General features: G+C 43.6%; 1 protein-coding gene across 1 annotated transcript in view; it reads right to left on the bottom strand.

Annotated features, from left to right (window-relative positions):
• LOC140184961 (F-box/LRR-repeat protein 6-like) overlaps window positions 1-2,343 on the bottom strand; it is a 58,707-nt gene extending 56,364 nt beyond the window's left edge. Inside the window, exon 1 of the mRNA XM_072238203.1 lies at window positions 2,310-2,343. Coding sequence (XP_072094304.1) covers window positions 2,310-2,343 — 34 coding nt within the window. The remainder of the gene's footprint in view (window positions 1-2,309) is intronic.
• Between the last annotated feature and the right edge of the window lie 13,555 nt (window positions 2,344-15,898).

The raw sequence follows: 15,898 nt of genomic DNA, 5'->3' as shown, positions 1-15,898 counted from the left end.
ATGATCTGGATGATGGGGTGGTAAATTGGATGAGTAAGTATGCAGATGATGCTAAGATAGGTGGAGTTGTGGATAATGAAGTAGGTTTTCAAAGCTTGCAGAGAGATTTAGGCCAGTTAGAAGAGTGGGCTGAAAGATTGCAGATGAAGTTTAATGCTGATAAGTGTGAGGTGCTACATTTTGGTAGGACTAATCACAATAGGACATACATGGTAAATGGTAGGGCATTGAGGAATGCAGTAGAACAGAGTGATCTGGGAATAATAGTGCATGGTTCCCTGAAGGTGGAATCTCATGTGGAGAGAATGGTGAAGAAAGCTTTTGGTATGCTGGCCTTTATAAATCAGGGCATTGAGTATAGGAGTTGGGATGTAATGTTGAAATTGTACAAGGCATTGGTGAGGCCAAAATTGGAGTATTGTGTACAGTTCTGGTCACCGAATTATAGGAAGGATGTCAACAAAATTGAGAGTGTGCAGAGGAGATTTACTAGGATGTTGCCTGGGTTTCATCTCCTAAGTTACAGAGAAAGGTTGAACAAGTTAGGTCTTAGTTCTTTGGAGCATAGAAGGTTGAGGGGGGACTTGATAGAGGTATTTAAAATTATGAGGGGGATTGATAGAGTTGACGTGGATAAGCTTTTTCCATTGAGAATGGGGGAGATTCAAACAAGAGGACATGAGTTGAGAGCTAAAGGGCAAAAGTTTAGGGGTAACATGAGGGGGAGCTTCTTTACTCAGAGAGTGGTAGCTGTGTGGAATGAGCTTCCAGCAGAAGTGGTTGAGGCAGGTTCGATGTTGTCGTTTTAAGTTAAATTGGATAGATATATGGACAGGAAAGGAATGGAGGGTGATGGACCGAGTGCAGGTCAGTGGGACTAGGTGAGAGTAAGAGTTCGGCATGGACTAGAAGGGTCGAGATGGCCTGTTTCCATGCTGTAATTGTTATATGGTTATATGGATATATATCTTGGCTGGTATGAACAACTCAAGATGACAAAGATTTTTTTTTCTTAAAGATCTTTCATTCCAGCCCGTAATTTGTCATTCCTCCTTTCTGCAGATCACTGGCCAGAGCAGGTTCAGTCCTTTCCCACCTACATCCACAGCACTCCACATGCCCTCAATCTTCTTGACAACTTTCAATTCCCTGACCCTGATTGCCTTGTTTTCACCATGGATGTCCAGTTCCAATACACTCCTATTCCCCATCAAAAAGGCCTTAAAGTTCTCTGCTTCTTTCTCGACAACAGACCTGACCAGTTCTCCTCCATCTGGCAGAAATGGTCCTCACCCTCAACAATTTCTCCTTTGGTTCTTCCCACTTACTGTAAACTCAAGGAATAGCCATGGGCCCCAACTGTGCCTGCCTTTTTGTTGCCTACATAGAACAGTCCATCTTCCAGCCTTCCATGGTAATTTTCCCAACTCTTTCTGTGCTACACTGACAACTGCATTGTGCTGCTTTATTCGCCAATGCTGAGCTTGTCAATTTCAACTGAGCTTGCAACTTTGCCTGCAACTTCCACCCTGACCTGAAATTCACTTGATCCATTCTGACACCTCTCTCCCCTTTTTCTCAATCTCTCTGTCTCCATCTCTGGAGACAAACTGTTTACCAACTACCAACATATAAACTAGACCTTCAACGTGATGGGACCAGAGTGCCAGAACAGATAGTGGAGTAGTTGTGGAGAAAGATTTCGTTAAGCCTGCATACAAGGTCTGGCATCAAAGTTTGAGTAGACTGAGACTAACGTTCTGAGCTGCATATATTTCAATGTAAGGAATTTTATAGGAAAGGCAGATGAGCTCCAGACATGGATCGACACCTGGAATTATGACATTGTAGCCATTAGAGATACTCAGTTGCAGGAGGGGCAGCTCTATGTTCTGGGTTTCCATTGCTTTAGATGTGATAGAGCAAGAGGGATTAAAGAGGGAGGGGAGGCACTAATAGGGAAACATGCCAGGACAGACTGATCCTCTGGTGAGGCTTTATGCGTAGAACTGAGGAATAAGAAAGCTACAACCATGTTAATGGGATTATATTATGAACCACTCAACAGGCTGAGGTACTAAGAGGAGCAAATTTGTACAGATCGCAGACTATGCAGGAAACTTAAGGTTGTGATAGTTCTAAATTTTAAGTTTCCACATATTGACTGAGACTTCCATACTGTAAAGGACTGGATGGGATAGAGTTTGTTGTATGTGTTCAGGAACGTTTCCTTCCTCAGCGCGTAGGATAAATAACGTTCACGAAGGAGCGGAGGGTTTGTCTATGATGGAGTTTGAAGGAAAGATTACCTCCACTATGGAACTTGAAATTGAGAGGGCCCATCGTGCGCTCGTCCAGAGGCCTACTGAAGACAGAGAAGATAAGCCACGCTCAATAGTAATTGGATTCCTTCGATACAATACCAAGGCGGAGATCCTACGAAGGGCCTAGGGTAAGAAGAGGGTGTTTTTGAATGGGAAATTAATATATTTCGATCAAGATCACCCTCCGGCGGTCCTGCAGAAACATAAAGAATACTCTGCAGTAAAGCGAATATTAAAGCAAGGAAAGATTAGATTCCAAACTCCGTACCCTGCTGAACTGCGGCTCTTTTATGAAGATGGTATGCAACTGTATCAGACAGTGGAAGAGGCGACTACAGACATGAGGAACAGAGGGCTGCCTGTCAGTGTAGTCAAACCGAGGGAAAGCCTGGCTGAGCAGTTATCCCGATCTGCTTGGGAAACAGTAAGAGAACCAAGAAAGCAGGGGACGGGAGGAGGGCGAGAGAAGAATAGCAGGAAGAGACTGTGAGTTTTCTGAAGACAGCCCTCACCCCCTCCAGAACAGCCATAAGGTTTGACTAACTTTAAAAGTGTTGATAAGATACAGAAGCAAAAATAGACGGTGCTATAACTCTTTCAAGAAATACTTATTATAATGTGGATTTTATATTACTCAATTTTTTAAATTACATAGTGTTCTATGTTCTATTCACTAGAATAGTGCAGTACAGTACAGGCCCTTTGGCCCACAATGTTGTACCGACCCTAAAACCCTACCTCCCATATAACCCCCCCACCTTAAATTCCTCCATATACCTGTCTAGTAGTCTCTTAGATTTCACCAGTGTATCTGCCTCCACCACTGACTCAGGCACTGCATTCCACGCACCAACCACTCTCTAAATAAAAAACCTTCCTCTAATATCCCCCTTCAACTTCCCACCCCTTACCTTAAAGCCATGTCCTCTTGTACTGAGCAGTGGTGCCCTGGAGAAGAGGCGCTGGCTGTCCACTCTATCTGTTCCTCTTAATATCTTGTATACCTCTATCATGTCTCCTCTCATCTTCCTTCTCTCCAAAGAGTAAAGCCCTAGCTCCCTTAATCTCTGATCATAATGCATACTCGCTAAACCAGGCAGCATTCTGGTAAATCTCCTCCGTACCCTTTCCAATGCTTCCACATCCTCCCTGCAGTGAGGCGACCAGAACTGGACACAATACTCCGAGTATGGCCTAACCAGGGTTTTATAGAGCTGCATCATTACATCGCGACTCTTAAACTCCATCCCTCGACTCATGAAAGCTAGCACCCCATAAGCTTTCTTAACTACCCTGTCCACCTGTGAGGCAACTTTCAGGGATCTGTGGACATGTACCCCGAGATCCCTCTGCTGCTCCACACTACCAAGTATCCTGCCATTTACTTTGTACTCTGCCTTGGAGTTTGTCCTTCCAAAGTATACCACCTCACACTTCTCCGGGTTGAGCTCCATCTGCCACTTCTCAGCCCACTTCTGCATCCTATCAATGTCTCACTGCAGTCTTCAACAGTCTTCTACACTATCCACAACACCACCAACCTTTGTGTCGATTGCAAACTTGCCAACCCACCCTTCTACCCCTACATCCAGGTCGTTAATAAAAATCACGAAAGACAGAGGTCCCAGAACAGATCCTTGTGGGACACCACTAGTCACAACCCTCCAATCCGAGTGTACTCCCTCCACCACGACCCTCTGCCTTCTGCAGGCAAGCCAATTCTGAATCCACCTGGCCAAACTTCCCTGGATCCCATGCCTCCTGACTTTCTCAATAAGCCTACCATGTGGAACGTTGTCAAATGCCTTACTAAAATCCATGTAGATCACACCCACTGCACTACCCTCATCTATATGCCTGGTCACCTCCTCAAAGAACTCTTATCAGGCTTGTTAGACACGATCTGCCCTTCACAAAGCCATGCTGACTGTCCCTGATCAGACTATGATTCTCTAAATGCCCAGAGATCCTACCTCTAAGAATCTTTTCCAACAGCTTTCCCAGCACAGACGTAAGGCTCACTGGTCTATAATTACCCAGGCTATCCCTACTACCTTTTTTGAACAAGGGGACAACATTCGCCTCCCTCCAATCCTCCGGTACCATTCCCGTGGACAACGAGGACATAAAGATCCTAGCCAGAGACTCAGCAATCTCTTCCCTCGCCTCGTGGAGCAGCCTGGGGAATATTCCGTCAGGCCCCGGGGGCTTATCCGTCCTAATGTATTTTAACAATTCCAACACCTCCACTCCCTTAATATCAACATGCTCCAGAACATCAACCTCACTCATATTGTCCTCACCTTCATCAAGTTCCCTCTCATTGGTGAATAGCGAAGAGAAGTATTCATTGAGGACCTCGCTCACTTCCACAGCCTCCAAGCACATCTTCCCACCTTTATCTCTAATCGGTCCTACCTTCACTCCTGTCATCATTTTGTTCTTCACATAACTGAAGAGTGCCTTGGGGTTTTCCTTTACCCTACTCGCCAAGGCCTTCTGATGCCCCCTTCTTGCTCTCCTCAGCCTCTTTTAAAGCTCCTTTTTTGCTACCCTATATTCCTCAATCGACCCATCTGATCCTTGCTTCCAAAACCTCACATATGCTGCCTTCTTCCACCTGACTAGATTTTCTACCTCACTTGTCACCCATGGTTCCTTCACCCTACCAGTCTTTATCTTCCTCATCGGGACAAATTTATCCCTAACATCCCGCAAGAGATCTCTAAACATCAACCACATGTCCATAGTACATTTCCCTGCAGAAACATCATCCCAATTCACACCCACAAGTTCTAGCCTTATAGCCTCATAATTTGCCCTTCTCCAATTAAAAATTTTCTTGTCCTCTCTGGTTCTATCCTTCTCCATGATAATGTTAAAGGCCAGGGAGTGATGGTCGCTGTCCTCCAGATACTCACCCACTGAGGGATCTGTGACCTGAGCCAGTTTGTTACCTAATACTAAATCTAGTATGGCATTCTCCCTGGTCAGCCTGTCAACATATTGTGACAAGAATCCATCCTGGACATACTTAACAAACTCTGCCCCATCTAAACCATTGGAACTAATCAGGTGCCATTCTGTATTAGGGAAGTTAAAGTCATCCATGATAACAACCCTGTTATTTTTGCACCTTTCCAAAATCTGCCTCCCAATCTGTTCCTCGGTATCTCTGCTGCTACCAGGGGGCCTACAGAATACTCCCAATAGAGTAACTGCTCCCTTCCTGTTCCTGACTTCTACCCATACTGACTCAAAAGAGGATCCTGCTACATTACCCACCCTTTCTGTAGCTGTAAGAGTATCCCCGACCACTAATGCCACCCCTCCTCCCCTTCCCCTCCCCTCTCTATCCCTTTTAAAGCACTGAAATTCAGGAACATTGAGAATCCATTCCTGCCCTGGTGCCAGCCAAGTCTCTGTAATGGCCACTACATCATAATTCCATGTATGTATCCAAGCTCTCAGTTCATCACCTTTGTTCCTGATGCTTCTTGCATTGAAGTACACACACTTTATCCCTTATACCTTACTACCTTTACACCCTTTATTCTGCTTCTCTTTCCTCAAAGCCTCTTTATATGTTAGATCTGGCTTTACTCCATGTACTATACTTCCAGTTCCCACATGACCTTTATCTTCCTCCACCTCATTATCTGCTCTAACACTCTGGTTCCCCTCCCACTGAAAATCTAGTTTAAACCCCCCGGAACAGCACTAGCAAACCTTCCCGCAAGGATGCTAGTCCCCCTCCAGTTCAGGTGCAACCCGTCCTGTAGGAACAGGTCCCACCTTCCTTGGAACAAGGCCCAATTGTCCAGAAACATGAAGCCCTCCCTCCTGCACCAACTCCTTAGCCACGTATTTAGCTGCATTATCTTCCTATTTCTAGCTTCACTAGCATGTGGCACGGGTAGCAATCCTGAGATTGCAACCCTGGAGGTCCCGTCCTTCAAGTTTGCACCTAACACCCTAAACTCTCTTTGCAGGACCTCCTCCTTCTTCCTATCCATGTCATTGGTCCCTACACGAACCACGACATCTGGCTGCTCACCCTCCTTCCTGAGAATACCGAGAACTCGATCCGAGATATCGCGGATCCTGGCACCAGGGAGGCAACAGACCATCCGGGATTCTTGATCTCTGCCACAGAACCTCCTATCTGTCCCCCTAAATATTGAATCCCCTATCACTACTGCTCGCCTCTTTTCCCTCCTTCCCTTCTGAGCTGAGGGTCCAGTCTCAGCGCCAGAGACGCAACCACTGCAACTTGTCCCTGGTAGGTCCTCCCCACCAACAGTATCCAAAACGGTATACTTATTATTGATGGGAACGGCCACAGGGGTGCTCTGCTCATTCTGTCTATTCCCCTTTCCTCTCCTGACAGTCATCCAGCTACCTGCCTCCTGACTTTTAGAGGTGACTATCTCCCTGAAACTCCTGTCTATTTCTACCTCTGCCTCATGCATCAGCAAGGGAGATGAGGCTGAGTACAGGGCTACTGTAGGAAACTTTGTCACATGGTGTAAGCACATTTATCTGCAGCTTAATGTGAAAAAGACTAAGGAGTTGGTGGTAGACCTGAGGAGAACTAAGGTACCGGTGACCCCTGTTTCCATCCGGGGGGTCAGTGTGGACATGGTGGAGGATTACAACCTGGGGATACGAATTGACAATAAACTGGACTGGTCAAAGAACACTGAGGCTGTCTACAAGAAGGGTCAGAGCCGTCTCTATTTCCTGAGGAGACTGAGGTCCTTTAATATCTGCCGGACGTTGCTGAGGATGTTCTACGAGTCTGTGGTGGCCAGTGATGTTATGGGGATGGAACTGGACTCTCTCACAGTGGTGTTTGAAAAGAGGATGCTGTCTAAGTTGCATGCCATCTTGGACAATGTCTCCCATCCACTACATAATGTACTGGGTGGGCACAGGAGTACATTCAGCCAGAGACTCATTCCACTGAGATGCAACACAGAGCATCATAGGAAGTCATTCCTGCCTGTGGCCATCAAACTTTACAACTCCTCCCTTGGAGGGTCAGACACCCTGAGCCAATAGGCTGGTCCTGGACTTGTTTACTGGCATAATTTACATTTTACTATTTAACTATTTATGGTTTTTATTACTATTTATTATTTATGGTGCAACTGTAACGAAAACCAATTTCCCCCGGGATCAATAAAGTATGAGTATGACTATGAACGACCCGAAGTTCATCCAGCCCCAACTCGGTTTGTCAGGAGCTGCAGCTGGATGCACCTTTTACAGGTGTAGTCATCAGGGACAATTGTGCTCGCCCTGACTTCCCGCATACTGCAAACGGAGCACTCGACTGCCCTAACTGCTGCCTCCATTACCTACTCCTAAGTTAATTAGAGTAATTAAAGGAACTTACCTGGCCTTACCTCACTGGGAGCAAGCTCGTCCTCAGCCTCTGCGTGCCGAAGCCTCTCAAGCCAAAGCTTTTCTACTCTGTCTCCCACTACTCCGTCGCCTGCTACGCCATCGCCTGCTCCATTAATCTGCTCGCTTTTTAAACTCTCCCACTGTCTCACAGGCCAACCTTCACGCGCTTGTGCAGTCGTGCCCCGTTCAAACTGCCAAAGAAATAACCCAACTTTCATTCATTCACTCCTTTTTCCCCACCTAAATGAGAATATATATATATGGGAGCAACACACAGGGAAATCTTTTCTGTGTAATGGGCATAGACTTGTTCACTTACTTTTATGGGTATTGTAATGGGAGCCCCAACTCACAGGGAGGAGGGGCTATCCCCCACGGCTAGATGTTTCCTCCAGTTCAAGCCAGGGTCATCTACTAGAGACCTCAGCCTTGCAATCACACCTTCGTTGCCTTTTTTATTATTCGCATTTCTTGGTTCTTATTTGTAGATTGATTAAGTTTTATTCTGTTAATTTCAATGATATATTGACAGATAAGTACACACGACTAAGGACAAAGTAAAATTCATTTCTTTTAATGTCAATGGGCTGTTAAATCCGATCAAACGCAGTAAAATTCTATCCAAAATGAAAAAAGAACAAGCCCATCTAGTATATTTGCAGGAAACTCACTTAAGTGATAATGAGCATGGAAAATTAAAGAGAACGGGGTTCACTAATTTGTTTTTCTCATATAAATCAGGACATAGGAGAGGAGTTGCTATTCTCATCTCAAGCAAGCTAAATTTTGAAAAAAGTATTCGAAATGGGAGATAAGGAGGGCAGGTATATTCTGGTAAGGGTTAATATAGGTGGAAATCCAGTTACTTTATTGAATCTATATGCACCCCCAGGAAGTGGTATTAGTTTCTTCCAGAAAATTCCTAATATTATGGTAACGGAAACAGAAGGTCTCTTGGTATGTTGGGGAGACTGAAATTTACAATCACAACCAACGTTAGACTCTTCCAATAGAAAAAAACCTATGAAACAAAATCCTTACATAAGAGAGTTAACACTCTTTTCGAGGATGTTGGTTTAATTGATATATGGAGGGACCTTTTCCCCGACAGAAGGGATTACACTCATTATTCTGCCCGCCCCCCCCCATTCTGTATATACAAGAATAGACTATTTCATGACATTTGGAAAAGACAAAGACAAAATAAACACCTGTGGAACTGGGACAATAGATGTAAGTGACCAGACACCTATACATTTATCTGTTGATTCTGACCTACAACCAAAGAATACTATTTGGAAACTAAATTCAAGTCTACTCAATGATCCCTACTTTAAGGAACAAATTAAAAAAGAAATGGGTCTTTACTTCAAATTCAATGATAATGGAGAGGTTTCACCTCCCATTCTATGGGATACTCTGAAGGCTGTCTTAAGAGGGAAAATTATAGCAATATCTTCATTTAAGAAAAAAAATGAGGAATAAAACATTAGAGGAATTACAAAATAGGCTGAAGGAACTAGAAAAAAACACAAATTGAATTTGGCACAGGATACATTAGAGGAAATTTTAAAAGTTAGGAATGAAATTAATAGTTTGGCTACTCAAGAAATCAGAAAAAATTTAATGTTTCTGAAACAGAGACATTATGAAAGTGGATCTAAGTCTATGAAAGTACTGACGTGGAAACTGACGAAAAAGATAGTAAAAAACACAATTCATAGAATTAGGGATCCACGGACAAAAATGATAAAAAAAAAGCTAAGTAAAATTCAATAAACTTTTGAAGTGTTTTACGAAACACTATATTCCAAAGTTTCAGGGGGAAGCATAACCCAAATTGACACTTTCCTGAATTCTCTAGAGTTACCGACCTTAACCGAAGAACAAAATAGAACGATGACTGCTGACATAACTGAAGCTGAACTAAAAACTACAATTGGTAGGCTTAAATTAAGCAAGTCACCAGGATCAGATGGATATACGGCAGAGTGTTATAAAGAGTTTAGAAATGAGTTAATCCCTGTTTTACTTCCCACACTGAACTGGGCTCTCAAAAAGGCACAAATGCCACCCAGCTGGAAGGAAGCGATAATCTCAGCTATACCGAAAGAAGGCAAGGATAAAATGGAATGTGGGTCATTTAGACCAATATCCGTTCTTAATGTAGATTATAGATTATTTACCTCCATCATGGCCAAATGATTAGAAGAGTTTCTACCCATACTGATACATAAGGATCAGACAGGTTTTATACAACAACACCAAACACAAGACAATATACAAAGGACACTTCGCATTTCATATACAAAAAAAATCACAGCAATAGTGATAAGCGTGGGCGCTGAAAAGGTATTTGATTTGGTTAAATGGAATTTTCTTTGGTTTCCATGACACAATCATTAAAACTATACAGGCACTATATGACAACCCTACTGCTAGGATTAAAATCAATGGATATTTATCAAATAGTTTTACCCTAGAAAGGGACACGAGATGGGGTTGTGAATGGTCACCGCTACTCTTCGCATTATAGCTGGAACCATTAGCTCAATACATCAGACAAAATGAAAATATCAGGGGAATAACTATTAAAGGGACAGAGCATAAATTGGCCTGTTACGCGGATGACATTTTGATCTATCTAGGACAACCAACATACTCTTTACCTAAATTGATGCAATCCTTTGAACAATATGGTCAATTATCAGGATACAAGATCAACATAGATAAAACCCAATTACTTTCATATAACTATAGCCCACCAAGAGAAATTAAAAGTAGATATCCCTGGGCATGGCAAACAGATTCTTTCAAATATTTGGGTATCATTATGCCAAAAGATTTGGCAAAATTATCAGAATATAATTATCAGCCTATGTATAAAAACAATTAAGGAAGATATAACAAGATGGAACCTAATTCCTTTCTTTAGTCTCAGCTCAAGGATTGAATCTATTAAAATGAATATATTGCCCAGACTATGACAGGTATGCCCCGCTTTTCGAACGTTCGCTTTATGAAACCTCACTGTTACGAAAGACCTACATTAGTTCCCTGTTTTCGCTAACAGAAGGTGTCTTCACTGTTACGAAAAAATCATTGCGCACCCCGAGCAGCCGCTCTCCCCCAGATTCGGAACTGCAATCTCGCCAGCATTGCTTAAACACGTGCCTGTGAGCAGCCGTTTGCAAGATGAGTTCTATGGTATCGGAAAAGCCTAAAAGAGCTTGTAAGGGTGTTACACTTACCGTAAAACTAGACATAATTAAGCGTTTTGATCGCGGAGAACAAAGTAAGGACTAAGTGAGTTTGGTTTGTGGAAGCTGACGAAGATGATGTTGAAGAGGTTTTGGGATCCCATGACCAAGAACTGACAGGTGAAGAACTGATGCAGTTGGAAGAGGAAAGGATAACAATCGAAACCGAATGAGTAATGATAAAGTACGACTTTAATTTTGAAAGGGTACGTCGGTTTAGGGGATATTTGCAGGATGGGTTGAGTGCTTACAAAGAACTGTATGATAGAAAAATGCGCGAGGCTCAGCAGTCAAGCAAGCCTTCCACATCAGCCACAGCAGACGACGAACCTGGAGCTTCGATATCGAGGCGGGCAGTCATTGGAGAAGATGAGCTGCCTGCTCTAATGGAAACAGACAACGAGATGACACCCCAGTGTCCCACCACCCCAACCCTCGGGCTGCGGACAGATACCGATTTGCGGAGAATGCAGCAGCAGCCGGGAGACACACAGCACATCTTTAAGAAAAAAGCCGAAATAAACATGCTAATTAATTAGGTCCCGCCCAACACGTAATTGTCGGCCCAGATCAGAGGTGACGCAATCGGCACCGAGCAGCTCGTAAGTCACCATGGTGACTGAGAGCGGCGTTATTTGACGGACAATCCATGTTATGATTTTTCGGCAGTGTGTTTACTGGAGAAATTGTGGAAATCAAAATGCAAACCATTATATTTTCTGGGATTGCCCCGTTATCAAATACTATTGGAGTGAGATACACAATGCCCTACAAGACATTTTTCAATGTGAAATACTCTTAGAAAGTAAGACCATATATTTTGGGTATGTACTTCAGAAATGGTCGAAAAGAGATAAATATTTAATGAATATACTGCTGGTAGCTGGTCAAAAGACTCTTACCAGCAAATGGTTATCACAGCAGAGCCCAACTTTAAACGCATGGATGGAAATTACAATGGATATTTACAAAATGGAGAAGGTAACAGCATCTGTTAATCATAAGTTGGAACAATTTGATTCATACCGGGAAAAATAGTTCAACTACATAACACCTCATAGGCCTAATTTTATTTTCACCAATCAATAAATGTTGTAAAAAAAATCACTCCCTACCTGTACATAGTTTTCTCCTTTTGCTTGTTGTTTCTTTCCTCTCTTTTCTATAGGTGTATACCTCAGATAAATATTATGTGGAGATTTGTGGCAAATATGATTATATGATATATATGTACAATATCTGAAATACATCTTATGGAAATGTCTGTTTGATGGTGAACTTCAATAAAAAATAAATTACAAAAAAAAGGAAGGCATACAGCGTATTGGCCTTCATCGACTGTGGGATTGAGTTTAAGAGCCGAGAGGTAACATTACAGCTATATAGGACCCTGGTCAGACCTCACTTGGAGTACTGTGCTCAATTCTGCTCACCTCACTACAGGAAGGATGTGGAAACCATAGATAGAGTGCAGAGGATGTTGCCTGGATTGGGGCACATGCCTTATGAGAATAGGTTGAGTGAACTTGGCCTTTTCTCCTTGGAGTGATGGAGGATGAGAGGTGACCTGATAGAGGTGTATAAGATGATGAGGAGCATTGATCGTGTGGATAGTTAGAGGCTTTTTCCCAGGGCTGAAATGGCTAACATGAGAGGGCACAGTTTTAAGGTGCTTGGAAGTAGGTACAGAGGGGATATCAGGGGTAGGTTTTTTTACACAGAGAGTGGTGAGTGCATGGAATGGGCTGCTGGCGACGGTGGTGGAGGCGGATACAATAGGGCCTTTTAAGAGACTCCTGGATAGGTACATGGTGCATGGAAAAATAGAAGGCTATGGGTAACCCTAGGTAATTTCCAAAGTAAGTACATGTTCGGCACAGCATTGTGGGCCGAAGCCCTGCATTCTGCTGTAGGTTTTCTATGTTTCTGTTTTTGAAATATGATATGCCCTCTCTTTTGCTTCAATGCTGTCTTTGACTTCCCTTATTAATCACAAGTCAAACACAGGCAAGGAGGATGTTGTGATAAAGGCCTTTTTCCGTGCTGTATTGCTGTGACTCTGTGACAGCTACAGAGCAAGTGCAGTGTTGGTAGTCTATAAGGTACAAGATCATAACGAGGTAGATTGTGAGGTCAAGGGTCCATCTTAATATATTGGGGACCATTGTCTTAATTATCCTAAGTAATGAAATCTGTTCCTTTATTATGGAGGCACTGATTCTGACTTATTGATGGTGATTGGTAATTGAGTTAATTTATTTGTTGTGACAGGAAATGGAGGAATTTACTTTTATTACCCAGCTGGCTGGCTTGATGGACCACCTTCCTATTGGAATGAGACTCTTCATTTCCATGACAGCAGAGGATGGCAACAGGAATTGCGATGAACTTTGAATCTCCTAAACTACCCCACCACCCAGTAAGTGCCAAAAGCTTCAAGAGGTATACAAAACTATCTTTTAAATGGTATTTTTAAATATGTAAATTATAAACACAAATCATGATACTTTGATTCTGACCACACCGGAGATGTATGTTTACATGATATTGAGATATTGATTCTGGAGTATGAGCACTTTGAACATTTGGAACAGAGACCTGAAAATTGGGTCCATCATTAACTCCCCGCCTCTCTCCCAAATCGAGACCTTAACTAAAAATCCAGTACAGTATTGTCTTTTGCTTTTCCAACAGTTCCATGCAGTGGTTACAAATCCTTGCCAAACAAGTCAGTTCCGTGCTGCCGTCTGTCCAGTTCCTTCAGTGTAAGATTTCAGAGTCAGATCCATTTTACAGTTGCAAGCAAAAGAACTCTACATCCGGACCCACATTTGAACTGCCTCCAAGGAATCTTGCTGATTTGGGGATACATTTCAGGTTCCATTATATTGGACTTATCGGTCATCACAGCCCTCATCAATGTTTTCATAATGAAAGTTGAAAATTCTAGAAATGTATTCCAATTGGTCTGACAGACTCACTCCCAGCACTGAGACAGATTATAATTTTTTTTACATATACATTCCCTTCCTCTGGTGCACCTCCTTTTCCTTTTCTCCAGTGGTCCACTCTTCTCTCCCATTCAATTCCTTCCTTCAGCCCTTCACCTCTTCCAGCTGTCACCTCCCTCCTTACTTCATCCCCCTCCCCACGCACTCACCCGAACTTGCCTATCGCCTGCCAGCTTGTACTCCTTCCTCACTTTCTGGCTTCTACCCCTTCCTTTCCAGTCTCGATGGATGGTGTTGGCTGTTGTACTCCCCTCCACAGATGCTCTCTGACCTGCTGAGTTCCTCCAGCACCGTGTTTTGTGTTGCTCTGGATAAAAATGTAGATGGGTGGGTGAGTTATTTTACAGACAACACAAAGATTGGAGCGGTGGATAGTGTAGCATGTTGTCGAAAGGATACAGCAGGAGATAGACCTGTTATGAGTGGAGAAATGGCAGGTGGAACTTAATCTGGACAAATGTGAGGTGTTGCTTTTTGGAAAATCAAATATAAGGGGAAGGTGTGTAGTTAACACCAGGACCCTTAACAGCATTGATATACAGAGGGACCTTTGGTCCAAATGCAAAACTTCCTGAAAGTGATCATGCAAGTAGATAGGATGGTAAAGGTGTATTGAATGCTTGCCTTCACTAGTTGGAAAACTGAGTATAAGAGGAAATCATGGCGCAGACGTATGAGGTCATCACTTTAAAATAGATGAGGAGGAATTCCTTTTGCCACTGCCACAGAAGTGAAGATTGGTACGTTCTTGATTAGTTAGGGCATCATCTCACGCAGATGGTAAACCCCCAGCGCCGCCAACTTGGCGAGGCAGCATCCCGGAAGCTTCCGACCACAGTCTGACTCCGAGTCCGTCCGAAAAACTCCGAGCCTCCGACCACCTATTTGACACCGAGCACTGAGCACCACCTCTGCCGAGCGTTTCGACCCCGGCCCCGGCAACAGGAGATACGCAAAGCCGAGGATTTGGGGCCTTCGTCTCCGGAGATTCTCGATCGCACAGTAGCAGCGGCAGCGAAGCAGGCATTTCAGAAGTTACTCCAGATGTTCCTCTGCACTTCACGGCTGTCCCCATCAAATCCGGATTGATGCACGGCACCCCTAGTTACACATATCGATATTCATACGGAATGGCCGCGCGCTGCGTCGCGCCGCCATCTTCTCCTCCCTCCCACCTTTACATTTATTACATTTTTTGTAATAAACCATGATTTAAGCACCATAGCAAAGGCCAGTGCTTTCCCTTTCACAACACAGAAAGGCAGCCATCCGTTTCTCAATACGTACTCATCAAAAAGGAAGGAGCTGCTGATTAAAGCGGGTCTCTGGCCCAGACCAGGTGACCAGTTGCACCTGCGGAGGACGGTACTTACGGCAGTACCTATACAATGCAAAGGGGGTAGAGGCTGAAGACTCTTGAATGAGCAGAACAAATGCAAGTGACCTGCTCACCACCCTGTGGACTGAACAAAATGCACTGCCTCTGTAGTGGGACCTTGGGTAGGCTGCCCTTCGACCGATTACTGTGGCTGCACTTTACAACCACTCCATGCAATAACAGGGTTAAAAAACAAGAGCATTTTACAAGGTTATTAGTAATAGCCCTGAGTCAAAAACCAAACAGCTCGCACCAGTGTGCAGAAATAGCACATTTCACAATGCATATTCCTACTTCAGATATACCAGCAAGATCATTGAATGTGCTTTCAGCTTCTTTTAAGAGTGATTCAGCATGGGACCAGGCCCTTCAATCCAACACATCTATGCCCACAACAAGCTAGTTCCATTTGCCGATGTTTAGCCCACATCCTTCTGAACCAGGAGTTCCCAACTGTTATTACCCTACCCATTAACCAAGGGGTCCATGGACCCTAGGATGGGTGCACTTGCT

The sequence above is a fragment of the Mobula birostris genome, chromosome 20, assembly GCF_030028105.1.
Source record: "Mobula birostris isolate sMobBir1 chromosome 20, sMobBir1.hap1, whole genome shotgun sequence".
Taxonomy (NCBI): domain Eukaryota; kingdom Metazoa; phylum Chordata; class Chondrichthyes; order Myliobatiformes; family Myliobatidae; genus Mobula; species Mobula birostris.
The sequence above is the reverse complement of the archived record's forward strand: the minus strand, read 5'-3'. Positions and strand labels throughout refer to the sequence as shown.